This window comes from Amblyomma americanum, chromosome 10 (assembly GCF_052857255.1).
Source record: "Amblyomma americanum isolate KBUSLIRL-KWMA chromosome 10, ASM5285725v1, whole genome shotgun sequence".
Classification (NCBI taxonomy): domain Eukaryota; kingdom Metazoa; phylum Arthropoda; class Arachnida; order Ixodida; family Ixodidae; genus Amblyomma; species Amblyomma americanum.
In genome coordinates, this window is record NC_135506.1 from 9,552,860 (window position 1) to 9,571,102 (window position 18,243).

Sequence of the window (18,243 nt, forward strand, 5' to 3'; positions counted from 1 at the left end):
GAAGGTGAGAGGGTCGGCGAATTCCGCGTACACGGAGTTCACGATATGGCGCGGTTTTCAAGTCGCACGATCTTCTTCGTACGGCGTTGATAGTTTCAGCTGGTCAGCTAGCGCCAAAGGCGAACAAATGGCCACTTCAATTTGTACTATATGTCATCACTGGACCATTTCCTAGCCAATAGCTATGGGTCCAGCAACCGTTTTGTATTTTGAAAGAAATTCTGCAAATAAACAACGAACGAACGAATGAATGAATGAATGAATGAATGAATGAATGAATGAATGAATGAATGAATGGTTTATGGGGGTTTAACGTCCCAAAGCGACTCAGGCTGCGAGAGACGCCGTAGTGAAGGGCTCCGGAAATTTCGACCACCTGGGGTTCTTTAACGTGCACTGACATGCACAGCACACGGGCCTCTAGAATTTCGCCTCCATCGAAATTCGACCGCCGCGGCCGGGATCGAACCCGTGTCTTTCGGGTCAGCAGCCGACCGCCATAACCACTGAGCCACCGCGGCGGCGAACGAACGAACGAACGAACGAACGAACGAACGAACGAACGAACGAACGAACGAACGAACGAACGAACGAACGAACGAATGAATGAATGAATGAATGAATGAATGAATGGTTTATGGGGGTTTAACGTCCCAAAGCAACTCAGGCTGTGAGAGACGCCGTAGTGAAGGGCTCCGGAAATTTCGACCACCTGGGGTTCTTTAACGTGCACTGACATCGCACAGTCCACGGACCTCTAGAATTTCGCCTCCATCGAAATTCGACCTCCGCGGCCGGGATCGAACCCGCGTCTTTCGGGCCAGCAGCCGAGTGCCATAACCACTGAGCCACCGCGGCGGCGAACGAACGAACGAACGAACGAACGAATGAATGAATGAATGAATGAATGAATGAATGAATGAATGAACGAACGAACGAACGAACGAACGAACGAATGAATGAATGAATGAATGAATGATTTATGGGGGTTTTAACGTGCCAAAGCGACTCAGGCTGTGAGGTACGCCGTAGTGAAGGGCTCCGGAAATTTCGACCACCTGGGGTTCTTTAACGTGCACTGACATCGCACAGAACACGGGCCTCTAGAATTTCGCCTCCATCGAAATTCGACCTCCGCGGCCGGGATCGAACCCGCGTCTTTCGGGCCAGCAGCCGAGTGCCATAACCACTGAGCCACCGCGGCGGCGAACGAACGAACGAACGAACGAACGAACGAACGAACGAACGAATGAATGAATGAATGAATGAATGAATGAATGAATGAATGAATGAACGAACGAATGAATGAATGAATGAATGAATGAATGAATGGTTTATGGGGGTTTAACGTCCCAAAGCAACTCAGGCTGTGAGAGACGCCGTAGTGAAGGGCTCCGGAAATTTCGACCACCTGGGGTTCTTTAACGTGCACTGACATGCACAGCACACCAGCCTCTAGAATTTCGCCTCCATCGAAATTCGACCGCCGCGGCCGGGATCGAACCCGCGTCTTTCAGGTTAGCAGCCGAGCGCCATAACCACTGAGCCACCGCGGTGGCGAACGAACGAACGAACGAACGAACGAACGAACGAACGAACGAATGAATGAAGTCGGCCCTCTCTCCCAGTGTGCTGGAGCGTCGAGCTCGTTGCCTTCAGTAACAGAGATTTCCTCTCTCTCACTCCCTGATTTCACAACCCCTCCCTTTCCCTCAAGACAAATTAGTCCCAGAGAGCGTCGTATGTGCTTCATTCAGTGCCGAGAAAGCTATGAGTTGGCGCGAGCGTAAAGAGGTAGACCGATGTACAGAAATGCGTTAATCAGTCGGCACTCTCGTGCGCTGACCATTCAGGATCGCCACCAACAAGTGTGGCAGACAGACGCGCCGATGCCAGTCGTGATTCGCAGTGAAATGTGCGAGTGGTTTCACGAATCCCGAGAAAACGGTGAGGCATTCGGAAGACCTTCTCACCTAAATGCGGTGCATGATTGGCCAGCTGCTTTCTCATATGATATTGTGATTGGTTCGCGCCAACTGGTCACTGACTGATCATGTGAAGTTGTTCGTAAAGACAAGTTTCTGTCTGATCCGGGCCAAAAGATCCACGAAAATGTTCTTCTGTAAGACGCCATTCAAAATTGATTGGCCAACGTGTGCTGGCCAGTCACGGCTATAGGGCCAATAAAAGCATTGCTGATTGTCCTATACGGCTTTGCGAGATCTTTTTTTCGAGCATGGAGCAACACAAACTGTAGTCATTGGTTGGTGGTCCTAAACTTCATTGCAAGGTTGGCCCGTAGTATGCACAGGAGTGCCTCAACCTTTCCCGGTGTTGCACGGTTTTAGCAAGACAGACACCGCAGCCGAGGATAAGAGAAGAGCAAAGAGAAAACGCGGACCGGAGAAGAAAACGTGCAGCAAACCATGGGTGGACTGGAATTGCGCCACTGATATGAAGCGCTCGCATCAACCCGACGTTGCGCCAAAAAGTCAAGCAGCACATCTCTCTGCAAGACGACCACAGCAGTGGAAAGTTCCCCGCCGGTGAGGATGTTTCAACATTTCAATTTTTTGGATTCCGCATTGGCTCGGAAGGCACAAGTTGAGTGAAAAATAAATAAATAAAACGAAGAAAAACAAACTGCGCTCTAAACAGGCGAGCGAGTATATGTAGACGCTCTGTATACCGAGCAATGACGGGGGCTCTAGTTGGGGAATCGTACATAGTGGCAGATAACGCCGCAAGGAATGGCGACAGTATGTGTTGGGCGCTCCCACATGGACTATCAGACTTATCAGAACAAGGACACCGAGACAGCGCCAACGCAGCTGCTGTAGTCGGACGTGACGGCATCCGCAGGGCGTAGGTCGTCGACAGGTAGGTTACGGGGTTCGGGGGACTGGGGGGGGGGGGGGGGGGGGGGTCACAGGTACGCACATCGGTGGGGGCGCTATCTTCTCCTCGGGGCCAGCGATCCATTCCGGGGGAATGCGGGGAGAAAGTGAGGTGTCGACGGGCGCGGAGCGATAAAAGACGCCCGTCTTGCGGCTATCGGAAAAGTTGTAGCCATGAGCCGAACGCGCAGACGAATTTTCATCTTTTTTCTTTTACTAATGAACCTGGCGCACTAGTTTTACGAGTGACATCATGTATGACATCAGAGGAGAAAGTAGACGTTTGCTGCGTGAAAGCTCAAAGCGGTTGCTTCGAATGTCCCAAGCAGCTCCTGCATTTCATACAACAAACAACGATACGTTTCACACTATGCAAGGTTTCTCCAGCCTACGTAATCGAAATACTTGCCTATCGCAGCACTGCTTTTAACTAGAATGGAAAACAAAAAGGACACGATGTCTCACGTCTAAGCCTTTCAACCCCTTAAAAACGACCGTTAAAAAACTAATGAAGCAAGTACAGTGCGCTGCATTCGTTTCCTTTCCGTTACCTGCATCCAATATATATCGATAACAGGGCAACAACGAAAAGTCCCCATACTGCTATGAAACTTTCTGATTTGTTTGATAAGAATTATCCAGACACCGCTTTTGCGTTGCTTTGTCTTGATCGGTGGATGGCGCTGTTTTTGCTGATATCATTACTACTTTGCTTTGGCTCTGCTTTTTAATGAATCGCCCTTTACCTGCTATCATTTGTGTTCCTGTTTTTACCTTGGTTTCTGTTTGGAGTGTAAATAAATAAGGCGCTGACACACCTGCCGATCGACGGTCGCGCGGCGTTAAATAATTGGCTGGCTGTAGATAAGCGAATGCACTGAACGACAAGCGAGCATATTTGACGGGACTTTTGCGCAGGCACTTACACCCACAGGCAAAATATTGTACTCAAAAAACACCAGGAAACGTTGATGAGAGCGGGAAAGTGCGTTTTAAGTGTGACGGCGTAGTTTCCCCCTCGGCGTTCCACGGCGACCCCCACCGCCACGAACGAACGCTGTTCACCCGCTGACCGCGCGGTCGTGGCGAATCGGTTCTGCGCCGGTCCTCTTCGTCTTTCCGTCCAACGCGCATTGCGCAAGGAAAGGAAACAAAAATAAGCGGGACCGCTCGCTTCGCCGTTGAAAATGCGCGAGAAAAAAAAAAACAGCGCGGATTGCGTGGTGACGTCGAAATCCGCGGAGCCTCTCCGTATCGAGGTGAATCGGCCTCGAGGAGGCCAGCCGATGTTTCGCACCGCGCAGTGCTCGGGTCAATCCATTCTCTCACCTTTGCTGTGAAGGTGCCTAAGGACTCGGCCCTTCCGATCGTGCCGAAAGCATTCTCAGCAATATCGACGGAACACGCGCGTTCGAAAGGATATGAGAGATACGTGTGCATGTTACGAGATATGCGTCATATCTCGTCACATATGCGTCATGCAGTCTTTGTAAAGTTGACGCAATTTGAGGGGTAGGGGAAGTTTTGAGTCGATGGATTTACGAATCAAGAATAAATAAATAAATAAATCAACCAATCAAATCAATCAATCAATCAAATCAGACAATCAGTTCAATAATTTGTCATTCACTGTCAGTAACAGTCCTGAGTATATGCTCGATACTCTGTGAAAGGTAAGCGATGCATGAAATGACTTGCAGGTTCACAAACAACAGTGGATACGCAGCTAGTAATACACAGGTTGTAATATTTGTCTCAGTACTAAACAAAGAAAACGCGTTTGAACGTTTACTACTTGAAAGCTTTCCTTCAAACTAAAGGAGAGTTAAGTCTGTATCTGGGGACAGTTGAGTTACCAGGACCCATCATGCCTGACCACGATCGCCATTACTGCATCTTTTCGAAACCCATCCCAGGCCGAAAAAGATGTGCAAAACAAGGCAACCCTCGATGCACGCGAGCCACAGAAATTTATCGACTTCAATTTGGCACGCTCGTATGGAAGCCCGCAGTGAGTAGGGCATTCGCGCCGTGCCCATGGGCAGCCGCGAAGACCCGCCTCCTGTTTGTTGGCACTGTGAGTCAAGGTTGCCTAGTTTGCGTAACAGCAGTTGCGGGCTCCACGCTCTTATGTAAGAAATAAGAAGCCGCACGACTTGCACCAAGGCGCCAACGCGCGCTTGGCGGTGTTATTGCATGACGCGTGTTATGACACTACGTCGTAAATTCTAACCGGACAAGAAACTAGTTGAAAATACGCGAAACATGGTTGCAAACAAACATAATATAATAAGACGTTTTTGTGCCCAAAAACAATTATGTTTGTCGTCACTAGGTTTTATCTTCTACCCTCAAGCAGCTGACGAAAGACACACACACACACGAGGCTGATGGCAATTTATGTATCCTCGGAATGACGAACTGCGGTTTATTTCAGACAAGCTAGACAATTCCGTACTCAGGCGTTTTTCGTGTCTGCGTTCTTCTCTCGTTCTCCTGTGTTGAGAGCATACTTCACGATACTGCGACGGCAACGGTGCGATTAGAGTCACTAGGTGCGATGTTACTCGGAAACCACGTGCAGACCCGCACAAAACGTGGCCAAGTACTTTATAATGTTCCTGGGGCGAATGAGCCAGAATTGTTTGTCTCTTTCTTTTCTGCTTACGTGAAGCTGTCCAACACAGAGTAAATTTTGTGTGCTCTGGACACGCACAGTCAGTGTGGAGTCGGCAGCGTCTTCTTCTTGCGTATAGCACACTCGGTCTCAGCGTATAAGTGAGCTTGCTCTTGGAAGGAACTAACATTCGCAAGTAAATTAGTTGAATAATGAATCGCTTGCTGTTAACTCCTCCCGGCAGGTTCGCTTATGGTCGAAAACGAAGGTAAAAGACAAAAATTCTCATTGTCAGCTCGAAGAATGGTTTGCAGTGATTATGTCTATTTATACCAGGCGATTATACGTTCTGTTCTTGAGGGCGTACGTACTCCCCCCCCCCCCCCCTCCCCACACACACACACACGCACTAAAAAAAAAGAAATATGGAAAACTAAACAATTTCTTCAGCGACAAGCTGCAGGTATTGTGCAAAGATTGCTTCCTCCTTGGCTTCCATGTTTCAACCGTATAATGATGAACAAAATATGTGATGACACCTACGAGTTTTCTTTTTCATTTTTTTTGTTTCATGCATAACCACTGTAAGTGGCTTCCAGCTTTCGGTACGAAGATTTCCTGCTTTGAGTTACGCTGCACGGAGTTACGCAGTTACGGAGGCGGAAATTCAGATCAGTTCATCTACTTCGCCACTTAAGGTCACTGAGATCACGATACGAGTTTCGGCAAGACATTCTCGCCCCCTTCGTCCTGAACATCGAAACGGCGCCTCATGGCTCGTATAAAAACGCTCCTTCTATGCACTGCATAATTTAGCAGGAAGTCGTCATGCTCGGGTGGCGATGTTAGCTCGTTGTGTAACGCGTTAAGTCGCGTTTATACTGCAAGAAGTATGCGTTGAACTGACGTTGAACTTGCATGCGTTTAAAACGCGTCCTATAAAACATGTGCACGAGTAAGTTATGCGGCGGTCCTGAGTATAACTCTCCTGTTTCCTGCAGAACAGTGCTGCAAACGGAGCTAAGCTCACGTACATTCCTGTGAATAATTTTTTTTGGCTGATCGCTTTTGGTTCCAGTCAAAAGATTCCAACTCCTCCTCTGTGCGCGTACCCAACAAAAGCTGGAATTATATGCCCGTCTCGCCCAATCGCCACGACCGTGCCCAACAACACTGGACAAAAAGATTCTTGAACGGGAACCAGTTTGCGAACGCAATTTTTTCACGTATTGTAAGATTTCACCATACAATCCATATGTCCGCATATCTCCCGTCAGCAGGCTTGATTTTTTTTTTTTGCTATTAGCATTTTTTGTTATCGTCAAAAGCGTTCCCTATTGGTTTTCTGAGGCAGTCGTAACTGCTCGATGCGAGCTATGGAAACAAGTCAAAAGAAAGATTTTGCTACACATAGGAAAAATTGACTATTGCCTTTAACATTTCGATAACAGTAGCATACAGCTATCCAGTATTAAAAAAATTGTCCAAGAATGTTGGATATGCTTATCGCATGTCTGACCATTTACCTCAAGGATTGCACATCAATTATCCGGGTTTTAACGCAAAACAGATGTGTTTAACTCCTCGTTCGCAATAATCGGCTTTAAACATTTTTCTTTCTTTCATTCTATAACGGCGGTGACAGCCATTCTATCGAAAGACGAAAAACTCGTCGAGAGCTTTATCAAAGCCTGGTTGTCTCCGGCTGTGAAAACGTCACGCTTAAAAACGGCAGCAGCTTCGCGAGTTATTCGTGCGCTAGAATCGTCTTTGTATATAATAGTCTAGCCTGTGCGCATGGTATCATTTCCGGATTTGTACCACACTTCATCTGTAGCTGTTGCGGACTTGAGAGACTCAAGCTGGACTAGACTGAACAACGTCTCCCGCGTGGGTTGGCATCTAAACCAATACGACTAAATGAAAACTAATAGGTTCAGTAGAATATGGCATGCGACAGCTCGGTCGACTCAACAGTTGTTTTAGGTTTCTCAGTTCGTACATGGTCTCCGCGGCAGCCATATCGCTATCACAAGTCCGGGTCGACGTAGACAAACGCCATCTATCGACCGCCCCAATAGCAGCGTAAGCCCACTTTGTGTAGGGACAACGCGATGCGTTGCTCACACGCTGTTACGAGGAGTGGCGCTGCGCGCGCAGCTGGATGCGCGACCCTTCTTGCTGCACGCACTGCAAGCGCTGATTGACTGCCGGTGCGGCGTATTGCAGAGCACGCTCCAGTCGAACGAGGTCCGGAATCGCTATGTGAGCGTGTGTGTGTTTGTGAGAGGGGGGAGGGGGGGAGGGAAGGGTGGATTTCGTTCTCCCGCCCACTCCTTCTGCGCGCCTAATCCGACTACAGACGTGCCGGGGACGGGATTTCCATTTCTCACACCGGTGCCAGCCAAACACCTTGGAAGCTTCGTGGCCGCGGTCGTATATAACGGCCGTCGCCATACATCAGGGCGGAGTCGAATTAACGCGCAGGTCCGACTGGCCCGGTCATGCTGAGGCACTTCGGAAAAACCTGCACCTTCTCTGGGGCGTTTGCATCTTGTTCAGTCATGATTAAGGGACATACTACGGGTACTTGAATTCCTTGAAAAAGAGACCCGAATGAAACATAGCTGACTCATCATCATCATCAGCCTGAATACACCCACTGCAGGTCACAGGCCTCTCCCATGTCTCTCCAATTGAGGCTGTCCTTTAATTGCCAGCCGCGTCCACCGTATGCCAGCAAACTTCTTAATCTCATCCGCCCACCTAGCCTGCTGCCGCCCCGTGCTACGCTTGCCTTCTCTTGGAATCCACTCCGTTACCCTTAAGGACCAAGCGATACCTTAACACGAAAAAGAAAGTAATGTGAAAGACAAGATGGCTTAGCCCACGTGCATTCGCATGCCTCCTAATGGTAGAGGTTTAAAAAGACCACTATTATTCAGGGACTACCGTCCACGACTTTTTCTGGATTATGTCTCTCTCCTGTTGTGTGACCAAACTCCATGACTCCTTTAGGAGTACACATTCCTTCTATCCAGAAATCAACCTCCACGACTCATTGGATATGTCGCGTGTTTTACTGTACACTACGAGATAAGCTGCATAGATGGAATTTGGGCTAATTGCACAAGGCGTTTTTGCGTATGCGCGGTATTGGTTTCAACAGCCGAGTGATGGCTGTAAAGTCGAAGTTTCGTATTGCGCATGTGAAGCATGAAAGAAACTGGTGCCTAACCGCAGCTTTATAATTTTCCTTTCCGACGACGTTTCGGCCATATTGAATGAAGAAGCACAGATTCTATCGCAGTTTAGTCACGTGTCACGTGACCTATACTGAGCTTTGACGTCACTCTTGGCCTGTTTTTTCGCGTCTCGTCATCGTAGGTTGTGGCGTCTGGCGTCGGTCCCCTGCTGGTCTTTGATCCGTAATCGGGCAAGTTCTCCGGATTCTGCGCGCCAGACGTAGGCGGCGACGTCAATGTTGTTTTCATCGGTGACGTTTGGGAGCTTGGTGTCGAGCGTGATGGTTTCCTCCCTGCCATGTCATCTGGGTGGTTTCCTGAACACCGGTGTTGTACGCAAAGACGACCTAGGGGTGGATGGCATTCTAGGTTTTAGGTTCTGCGTCCACATATATGGTGTGCTTGTCAGCGACAGTTTTGTTCAGACTTAGCGTAAGCCCGTTGGCTTGAGGATGGTACGCAGTAGTTCGCCGGTGGCTCTCTCGACCCGTCAGATAATTTTTTGAGAGAGAAGCCGGTAATTTTTCTGTGAGACGCCAACATAAATGCTATAACATTAATACCGTATGCAATGACATGTCGCATTCCAAGGGTGATAGGGTCAGGTGGGGATACCAAATAAAAACCTTTGCTGGGATGTCGGGCGGCAGCGGCCTGCGAATGACAGGGATCGTAGGAGGTCAACTGGCGAAGCCTTTGTCCTGTTGTGTGGCCTTAGCCATGGGTGATGGCAGTAATGATGGCGACATTAGCTCATGGCGACATTAGCTCATTACAGCTCATGGAGACAGGCTGACTTGAGAAGCTGGCTCATTTCGCGCCCATCGACGTGATCCATGGGTCGCCCGTGACCCTGGAGGACATTCCATCTGCACTATAGGTCACCGATCCATAGAGCACCTACAGCAAAAAGGAGGGGAAGAGCGGGAGGGGGGGGGGGGGTGGACTTCGCACGCACGCTGGCAGGCATGCGTTGCGAAACGAGGCCAGATCGGGCCGCACCTCGGCGGCGAAGTGAACCAGACGGAAAGTCAGAGGAGGGAGCGCCCCCTCGCCACGGGTTTCAGTGGACAGGCAAGGCGGAATAAGTGACGGCCTGCGCGCAGCAGACGACGGAAGGAACAAGAAAGCAGCGAAGGCTATGGCCAAGCTCTGCGGAACGGGACACGAGGCCTCTCCTGTGTACGTGTGATGCCGGCGGAATACGGCTGCCCCCTCAGGAAGCGAGAAGGGGTGGATAAGGGTGAATTGGAGAAGAAAGAGAAAAAGGGGGCGGCTCTCGACGACCCGGAGCAGTGGCGGAGGTGCCGATGGCCATCGTGTCTGCAGAGCGAGGTTCCCCGCTCCGTCGTCCTGCAGGTCTCCTAGCTGGGCCACTGTGAAGACGCCTCGGGCAGACAGATGAAGAAGCTTCCGGGTTGTCTTCAGGGCAGGGCCTATCTAAGATGTCATCCCAGTGTGCTAAGCTGTACGGTCAACGTTCGGTCAACGTTCGTAGCACCCGATGGACGGTGAAAGGTTTCGATGTGAGCAAAATTTGGTCAAAAGGAGAGTGTTACCGCAAATATGAAGCCACGGCCGCACCCCGCATATTCCGAGAGGTGTGCGGATAGAACACTATTCGCACGAAAAAAATCCATTTCGTTGTAAATTGGAGTTTACTCAGTTCCCGCCACTACTATACTGCCCACGCCAATAAGCTGGAAGGTTTTCATGTCCAATGTTCTCGGAGAAAAATTTTGGAAATTGGAGAATTGTAAGGTACTGTTATGGAAATATTCAAGATAATGGGCCTTTCTTCTGACGTAGCAAATCAAACAGTTAAGCCTACCATAAAAAACCAATCGGGAACGCTTTTTATGATAGCAAAAATGGTAACAGAAAAAAAAAATGCAAGACTGCCGTCGAGTAATATGCGAATACATTTATTGTTGTAGTGGAATCTTACTTTAATGAAAAAATTGCGCTCATAACCAGTTTCCCGCTCAAAAATGCTTTTGTCCAGAATTGCTCGGTAACTTTTAGAGGATGCAGGTCAGACTATAATTGCTAGTTTAAGTCACTCTTGAGCACTATGGGCTCAACACTCAAGCACAGCCAGATTTGCTACTGACTGTTCGGGTGTTCCTTGAGAGCTCTGGGATCGGTGCTAGGGAGTTAGAGTATTCTGTAACTGTTCCTTAGTGCTCCGGCCTTTCCTGGCTGTTGAGTCTATAGAGGGCTGATTAGTCACAAAACTCAGCAATCTATTCATGGTGAACCCTCGGTGCTCAACAGTTGGAGTAGTTCACAAACTGTTCAGTGCCGAGGAGGAAGGGGCGGAGAAAACACAAATCCATGTGTCATGTCTAGAAGTACTTGGAGGGTGATCGCCTTCTACAAGTCGTTACCCAGCGCGACCTTGGCGTGCACAGTGAAGGCCAGCAGGAGCTGTAGCGCCTGACACGGGTTGAGCTCAAATGACGTAACTTGTGCGACAGTCCTATAGTGTGCGTTTCCTCGTGCTGTTAAATTTGCCCAGCCGGTGCTGCTTGCGCATACTGCGCACGTTGCCGTTGGTAGCAGGAGGCTCTGACAAAGCGCGCTCAGTGCACCTGGTGTACCGATCACAGCAACAGCCCATGAACAACTACTGTGGCCATGGCCACGATACTCTCAGCGTCGTGCTGGGCTTCCCGAAATAGTGTTCTAAAGAAAAAGGAATGCGGTCACTGACCATGTCACGAAAATCAAAGACGTTTCGGGACCTCGTACGGGTTCCTTGATCACTGAGCGGTACAAGAAATTGTCGCGACTTATATACGTAACACGTGGCGCAAGGAGCGTGCGTAGATGGGTGGCATGGTTCCTTGCACCCGGTTCATGGTAGCTGGTGTCGATTGGATGATTAGAGATTCCATCAGCCGCCGAGATGACACGTTCCTTTCCTTCGCGGTGACAGTGGCGTGGTCCCAGTCAATCGTATGAGTATGCTCTTGCACATGCTCGGCAATGGCGTTCGTCGTGTGATTATTATTTCTGACGTCACGTTTGTGGTCGTTAAGCCTTCTGAGGAACTTTCCTGTTTCGCCGACGTAAACCTGGGGGCAATCAGCACATGGGATCTCTGTGAGGACGACGAGCGCGGTGACATTCTTGGTGTTGTGCTACTGGCCGATATCGGCTCAGCAGTTATTCCCCTAAATACTTGCACGCCCACTATGACAGAAGATTGTAGGTCTGGCTGCCTGCCTTCCAAGCACTAGTTAGTGCCGAATTATTGTATTTATTTATTTATTTATTTATGTGACTAACCTCAGAGCTCGATATGGCATTATTGTAGAAGGTGAGAGGGGGAAAGCAGAAAGAGTCGATAAAGTTACAAGGCTCATTCTTCGAAAGAAAATAGCGCTTTTTGACGAAATTAAAATATGTATAGAGCCCTTGCTTGAAACATTTCTATACAGCCTCAACGAGTATACAATAAAGCGCACAACTTTAGCTAAAAAAATTAGAAAGTAAAAAGAAAAGTGACAAAACGTGAATAATGGAAAATGACTGCGCTGATTGATCTTCTGGGAATTTGTTTCAAGCGTGCAAAAGTCTCGGACAAAAAAATGTGCCAGCACGTTGTTTTGACACCAATATTCTCCAACTTTTTTTTATTTCGTCGTGCGTGCCTGCTTTCGTTTTCACAGCGCGTCGCTGTCACAGAAAGAAAAACGCTCCGAGCCCTGCGTTGCTTTTCAACGCCACTCTCGATCGGGTGGTCGGCACCACCGGAGGGCATTAGTCGCTAGCGATTACACACTGTGGAGGAGAAGAATCCGGCGGGGCACGTGGACAGCCACGGGACTCCCACTGTTCGGGACGGGTCAGTGTGACAGTGCGGTCGGCGAACGAAGAGTCGCTTCCGCGTTTTAAGGGGGTGCATCTCTCTGGCCATCGGCGCAACCTTAAACGTTTTCCTGAGGCCACCACCTGACCTGGAGGATGGGGTAGGGGGAGGGGGGGGGGGTCGCCTCATTCTCTGTCCCGCCGACCTTTATATGAGGTGGAGATAGGAAGGTTATCAGTAAGAAAAGTGCGAAAGATCCTTGCGACATGCTTCGTGGTCTCTGTCACAGATTAGCAGCAGGGGCCGCTGCCACAGAAGACGTGGGGTGCTTACGGCAATTCACTGAATCTGAAAGATTTTTTTTATTTAGTCTATTTACCCGGGTTTCGCGCGCTAGATTTACACGCTGGAGTTCATATTTTCGCTGTTCATTGCGTTTCGCCTCCGCTGAAATTCGCAGTTGTTTGTAAAGTATTTGATTATCCGCGTGTTTATTTATTTACCTGTGAGTGGTATGTCTTCGTTAATGCTCGTGCCCGACCGCGGCGGCTGCGTTTTTATGGAGGCAAAACGCTAAGGCGCTCGTGTGCTGTGCGATGTCAGTGCACGCTAAAGATCCCCAGGTGGTCGAAATTATTCCGGAGCCCTCCACTACGGCACCCCTCTCTTCCTTTCTTCTTTCACTCCCTCCTTTATGCCTTCCCTTACGGCGCGGTTCAGGTGTCCAACGACATATGAGACAGATACTGCGCCATTTCCTCACCCCCCCCCCCAAAAAAAAAAACAAAAAAACCCAAACCAACCACCGTACCAGAAGGTTCGATTTAACATTACCTATATTTTGCGGGGATAAGGCGGCTGTAGCTGGCGCAGGACAGGGTTAATTGGAGAGGTGAGGGAGAGCAGATTGTCCTGCAGTGGACGTAGTCAGTTTGACGGTGAAAGTAACGCCTTTATACTGTGAACACAAATATTACAAGGAACGTGTGAGCATCTGGAAAGAGAAACTGTTGAAGGGTCCCATATACGACGTGTTATGAGGGCAAGGATGATAACTGTGCAAACCACTCCTTCGATTACTTGCTTTTTTTATATATGAGAGGTTCAATAATCCGACTCCAGAGCCGGCTGCTTCTTTCGTATAATGGCATATGGACCCTGCATAACACAATGAGGAATAGAAGCAAACAATAACTATAAACGGATACAAGCCCCGTCTTGTCCTTGTGGGCATACCCGCGGAGGGATGAAGAAGATCTCATCCCGTGACCTGCACTATCAAGTGTGTCATGCGCTGAGTTTTCTATTCCTGTGATAGGAAATTTCTTTTCTTGTATACGGAAAAAAGCGTATACACGAAAGTCAGCGTTCTCTTTTTCGTCTTTCTTTGCGTTCCCTTTCGAACAGGAAGTTCCCGCAGATTTTCGCTATCAAATAGGTATCGCGTTGTCAGTGCGAACGCTGAGGTGAAGGAGGAGCTTCGTCTTTTGATGGTGTCGAGCCCAATGTCCGAACTGTGCCCAGCCAACCAGAAACCATCACCTCTTCTTGAACACAGGCAAATACGGATGTGTGACGACGAAGAGAAAGAAAGCGACTTCTTCATCACTCATGAGGCTTCGCACGAGACGTGTTAAGTGCTCCATGTGACCACCACGCGGTAGATAACGACCGGCAAATGGCCGTTTAACGCCGCCACCACACCACCGTTCACAGTTATTGCCCTTTACGTTCGATCATTCCAACTCCTGCCGAGTATCGACGAGACTTCCGTCATTCCAAACTCACGGGCTTTTTCTTGTCTTCCTTCTTTACCTTTTTTTTTCACTCTCCTCCCGATCCTTCGAAATTGGCGTGGTCGTGCGTTCATTCGGCACGCATGCCTTATGCGCCAAGCTGGATGCAACTCCCAGCTCCCTCCATCCTCCTCGCTCTCTTCTTTCGAGAACGCGGTTCGGCTCGCCAAGGTTGTCCACGCCCCGTGGCGAGCACACGCCTCGCTTCCGAGCTGCACCTCCGTGGCGCACGTTGTGTGTCTCGCGCTATGCTAGAACCGTGCAGCACTGGGAAACCTGTGTTCGCTTAGCGAGGGACCACACCAACGAGGCTGCTAACCTTATGATGGATGCCCAGGCGGTGAACGCGCAGCAGTCCACCAACGGGGTAAATGTTCTGAGATTTTATATACCGTCATCTCTATCCCTTGAATCGGAAATGTGTAAAAAATATACAACAGACTAAAATGAAAAATATCCTTACTGAATCTATAAAATGAATAAATAAAATGGAACGCTGGCTTGACTTGTCCATGCCAGGAACAAAATCTACTCAGCGCTTGACTTTCGCTCTTCAGTGAATGAATCTCTCTCTCTCCTCTTGAAACGGTAAAGCTAGGCGAACACGCCTAAAGTCAATAGCGGACTTCAACAGTCATTCCATCGCACGCTAACCTAGCTCTTTGCCTGGTGGAATTTCGAGTTGTTTCGTCGAAAAGAGGTTGCTTCTCTAAGGTGGAAAGTTTGACTTGCTTTGACAAACATGCAGGGGAATGCGGTTTGAGTAATACGGTGAGGATGCATGTAAAATACAAAAAAATGGCGGTGGTTTAGCTCCGGTTAAACCTGTAGTGAAGCGATAGCTACAGCTGGCCGAGTGGGACTTGCTCAGTTGAATTGCAAAGTCAGTCTTTCGAAGCTCCGTTTCGCTGGGCGTTCCTTCTTCATCTTCGTACCACTCGAAACGGCGCATGCGCACAGCTGTTGCAGCTCGGTTTCGCCGGCGCGCCATGCCGCCGGCAACAGCAGCTGCTCCGCACCACGTGGCTGCCACGGCCACGTGTCACCGCCACGCTGAAGGCTCGAAATGCTACCGTAATGTCGCTATCGCCACAAAAATGGTTACATGCGAAACACTTTTAAGTAAAAGCTAAATCTATTAACTTTTGTACAGTGCGTACGACATGTGCTGAGCGAGGCATTAGAGAGCTGTAATTTAGAAAGGGCACGGACCTTGAAAAATCAGCGCCTTCGTGTTCATTACACGTGCGAGCAGCTTCGCGAATTCGGTGTCGAATTTCGTGCGAGCCTAGCTTGATACATCTCACAGTGCTGCACAGTTATATCAGGAGGCAGCGTATGCAGTCGCTCGGTGCCGGAATGGGTGGAGGAGAACTCTGGTGTAATTTTGCAATTCGGGTCGCCACAACAACCAGTGGAAAAAAAAATCGTTTTCAGACACGCGTGCGATATGTGCTTGGCACGAATGGAAGGCCGAGGGGGGGGGGGGGAGAGGCATGAAATAAAGAAAAGTGGCAGAGTTATTGAGAAATAGGAGGAATAAAAGAAAAGCTGACAAGTGCGCATGCGCGAGAAGTGATTCACGATTCGAGATTGAAGAGAAGGAAAGTAAAGAGAAAGGCTGCGAAGAAAGATGAAATGATGAAAGATGGAAGAAAGCAACGCCCTAGCGGCAAAGGGGAGAGCGTTTGCTTCTTCACGGTTCGGGTGGCAGTTGAATTCGGGCAAGAATTTCTCTGAAATCCAACCTTGGTTGTGCACTCTCCGGGAGGGTCTTTGGCTTCGGGTAAAAGTGATGGCGCCGAAGTTGCCGTTACGCATGAAAGAACAGGCATGAAATAAGCAGCCAAGTATTCATACGAACGCGTGGATAACGACGGGAGAATATGTTCGTGTTAACTACAACCTTGGCTTCGAAATTCCTTGCGTTAGGTGGGACACCGCTGCGTGCGGTGGGTCATTCCAACGAGCAGTAAAGGTACACGGGAAGTGTATGACAGCGAGCTTCTGGAACGTATCAAGACCTCCAGAAAACAGATGAATGTGATCTCAACGGGCGACCGGGAGAAGACGGTGTTGTCGCTGGACGGTGCGAAATAATGTGCAAATGCGCCAGGAATCGCGAATGACATTCGAGTTGCGGGAGTTCATTGAGCATTGAACCTTCGCCGATACGAAAACCAGGAGACTGCGAGGTTGGTTCAGCTTCTTGCTTCCAGTATTTCGATAAAATTAAAGAAGACGCTGATGTCATCTAATTCGCCTAGGATTATTTCAACCTAAGCCCATGCCTGAGCGAGTCCAATGGTGCTATGTGCAATGATGAATTTATCGTTTTCTTTTTTATATCGCGAGGACATCATTAGTCAAAGAGCTCGCTATAGTTAGCGTGTGTTTGGGCTGCTCAAGGTAAGGTCCACGCCCCTTTTTCCCAAGCAATTCGCCCCCCCCCCCCCCAAACAAACAAACAAAAAAAGGGCAAGCACAAGGCCTGAAGAACGCTTGAACCCAGTGTGTGCCAAGACGCTCGGAGGTCTGGTCTGAACACTGTGACGTCCCGCACGATGTCCCAAAAGAGAAGACAAGTAATGAAAATATTCGCCACCACAAGAAGCTCTCGCCGAATCTCGTGCTACACAGTGGTAATCACCTTGTGAGCTTTTTCCAGTCGGTCATTACTTGCTGTACAGTAGGGACAAACTAACAGGGAAATAAAGAACTATGCAACACAGCACATTAGGAATCCCCGACAGGACTGCACGTGCACTCACCGGCGTAGCCCTCGGGTATGACGAGCGGCGGGCCCGTGGTGCTGAGTCCCGCGTTTCGGGCGTCGGGCGCCAGGGAGCGCGCGTGCACCTTTCGGCACCGGTAGGCGCCGTACAGCACCAGCGGCTGGCTCAGGTCCAGGCTGGAGGGCGAGTGCACCCGCTCCGCGATGCGGACCACCTGCGGCAGCGGCACCCGGCGCACGAACTCGCGCGGTGGTAGACCGGGTTGCCAGCTGCCGCTGCGGGGAGAACCGTCCGTGTTCTTCGAACTCAGAGACATGGTGGCGGTGGTGGTGGGGATCGTGCAGTGACCGCTTCTTCGCTCACCGCTGCGACCACGGCCGGGCGAGCACAGCTTTGCAGGATGACGGCAATTACAGCAGGGTCCGTACACGACGCCAACCTGCAGCCAAGTGGGGTGGAAATGAATATTTGGGGGGATAGCTAAGGATTGTTGGACCATTTGATAACAGCATATCCAATACTCTTGGACAAAAATTTTGAATATTAGAAAACTGTAAGGTCGTCATCATCATCATCATCATCATCATCAGCCTTACTACACCCACTGCAGGGCAAAGGCCTCTCCCATGTCTCTCCAATTAACCCTATCCTTTGCCAGCTGCATCCACCCTTTGCCTGCAAACTTCTTAATCTCATCCGCCCACCTAACCTTCTGCCGCCCCCTGCTACGCTTACTTTCTCTTGGAACCCACTCCGTTACCCTTAAAGACCAGCGGTTATCTTGCCTTCGCATTACATGCCCTGCCCAATTCCATTTCTTCCTTTTGATTTCGACTAGGATGTCACCCGTACTGTAATGTACTGGTATAAAAATTGTGAAGGTAATGGTCCATTTTTCTGATATGTAGCAAAATATTTCTCCTACAGTGTTTCCATCGCTCGCATCCTAGCAGTTAAGACAGCCATTGAAAACTAATGGGGAATGCTTTTGAGGACAGCAAAAACGTTAATAGGAAAAGATTTCAAGCCTGCCGACGGGAGATCTGCGGATATGTTGATTTTTATAGTGAAATTTTACAATATATGTGAAAATTGCGCTCATAAACTATTTCCCGTTCACAAATGCTTTTGTGCAG

At 49.3% G+C, this 18,243-nt stretch overlaps 1 protein-coding gene across 1 annotated transcript in view; it reads right to left on the reverse strand.

Annotated features, from left to right (window-relative positions):
* LOC144107888 (uncharacterized) overlaps window positions 1-18,243 on the reverse strand; it is an 84,150-nt gene that overhangs the window by 18,007 nt on the left and 47,900 nt on the right. The window contains exon 3 of the mRNA XM_077641110.1: window positions 17,144-17,546. Within this exon, the coding sequence (XP_077497236.1) occupies window positions 17,144-17,423 (280 nt within the window). The 5' untranslated portion in view covers window positions 17,424-17,546. The remainder of the gene's footprint in view (window positions 1-17,143; window positions 17,547-18,243) is intronic.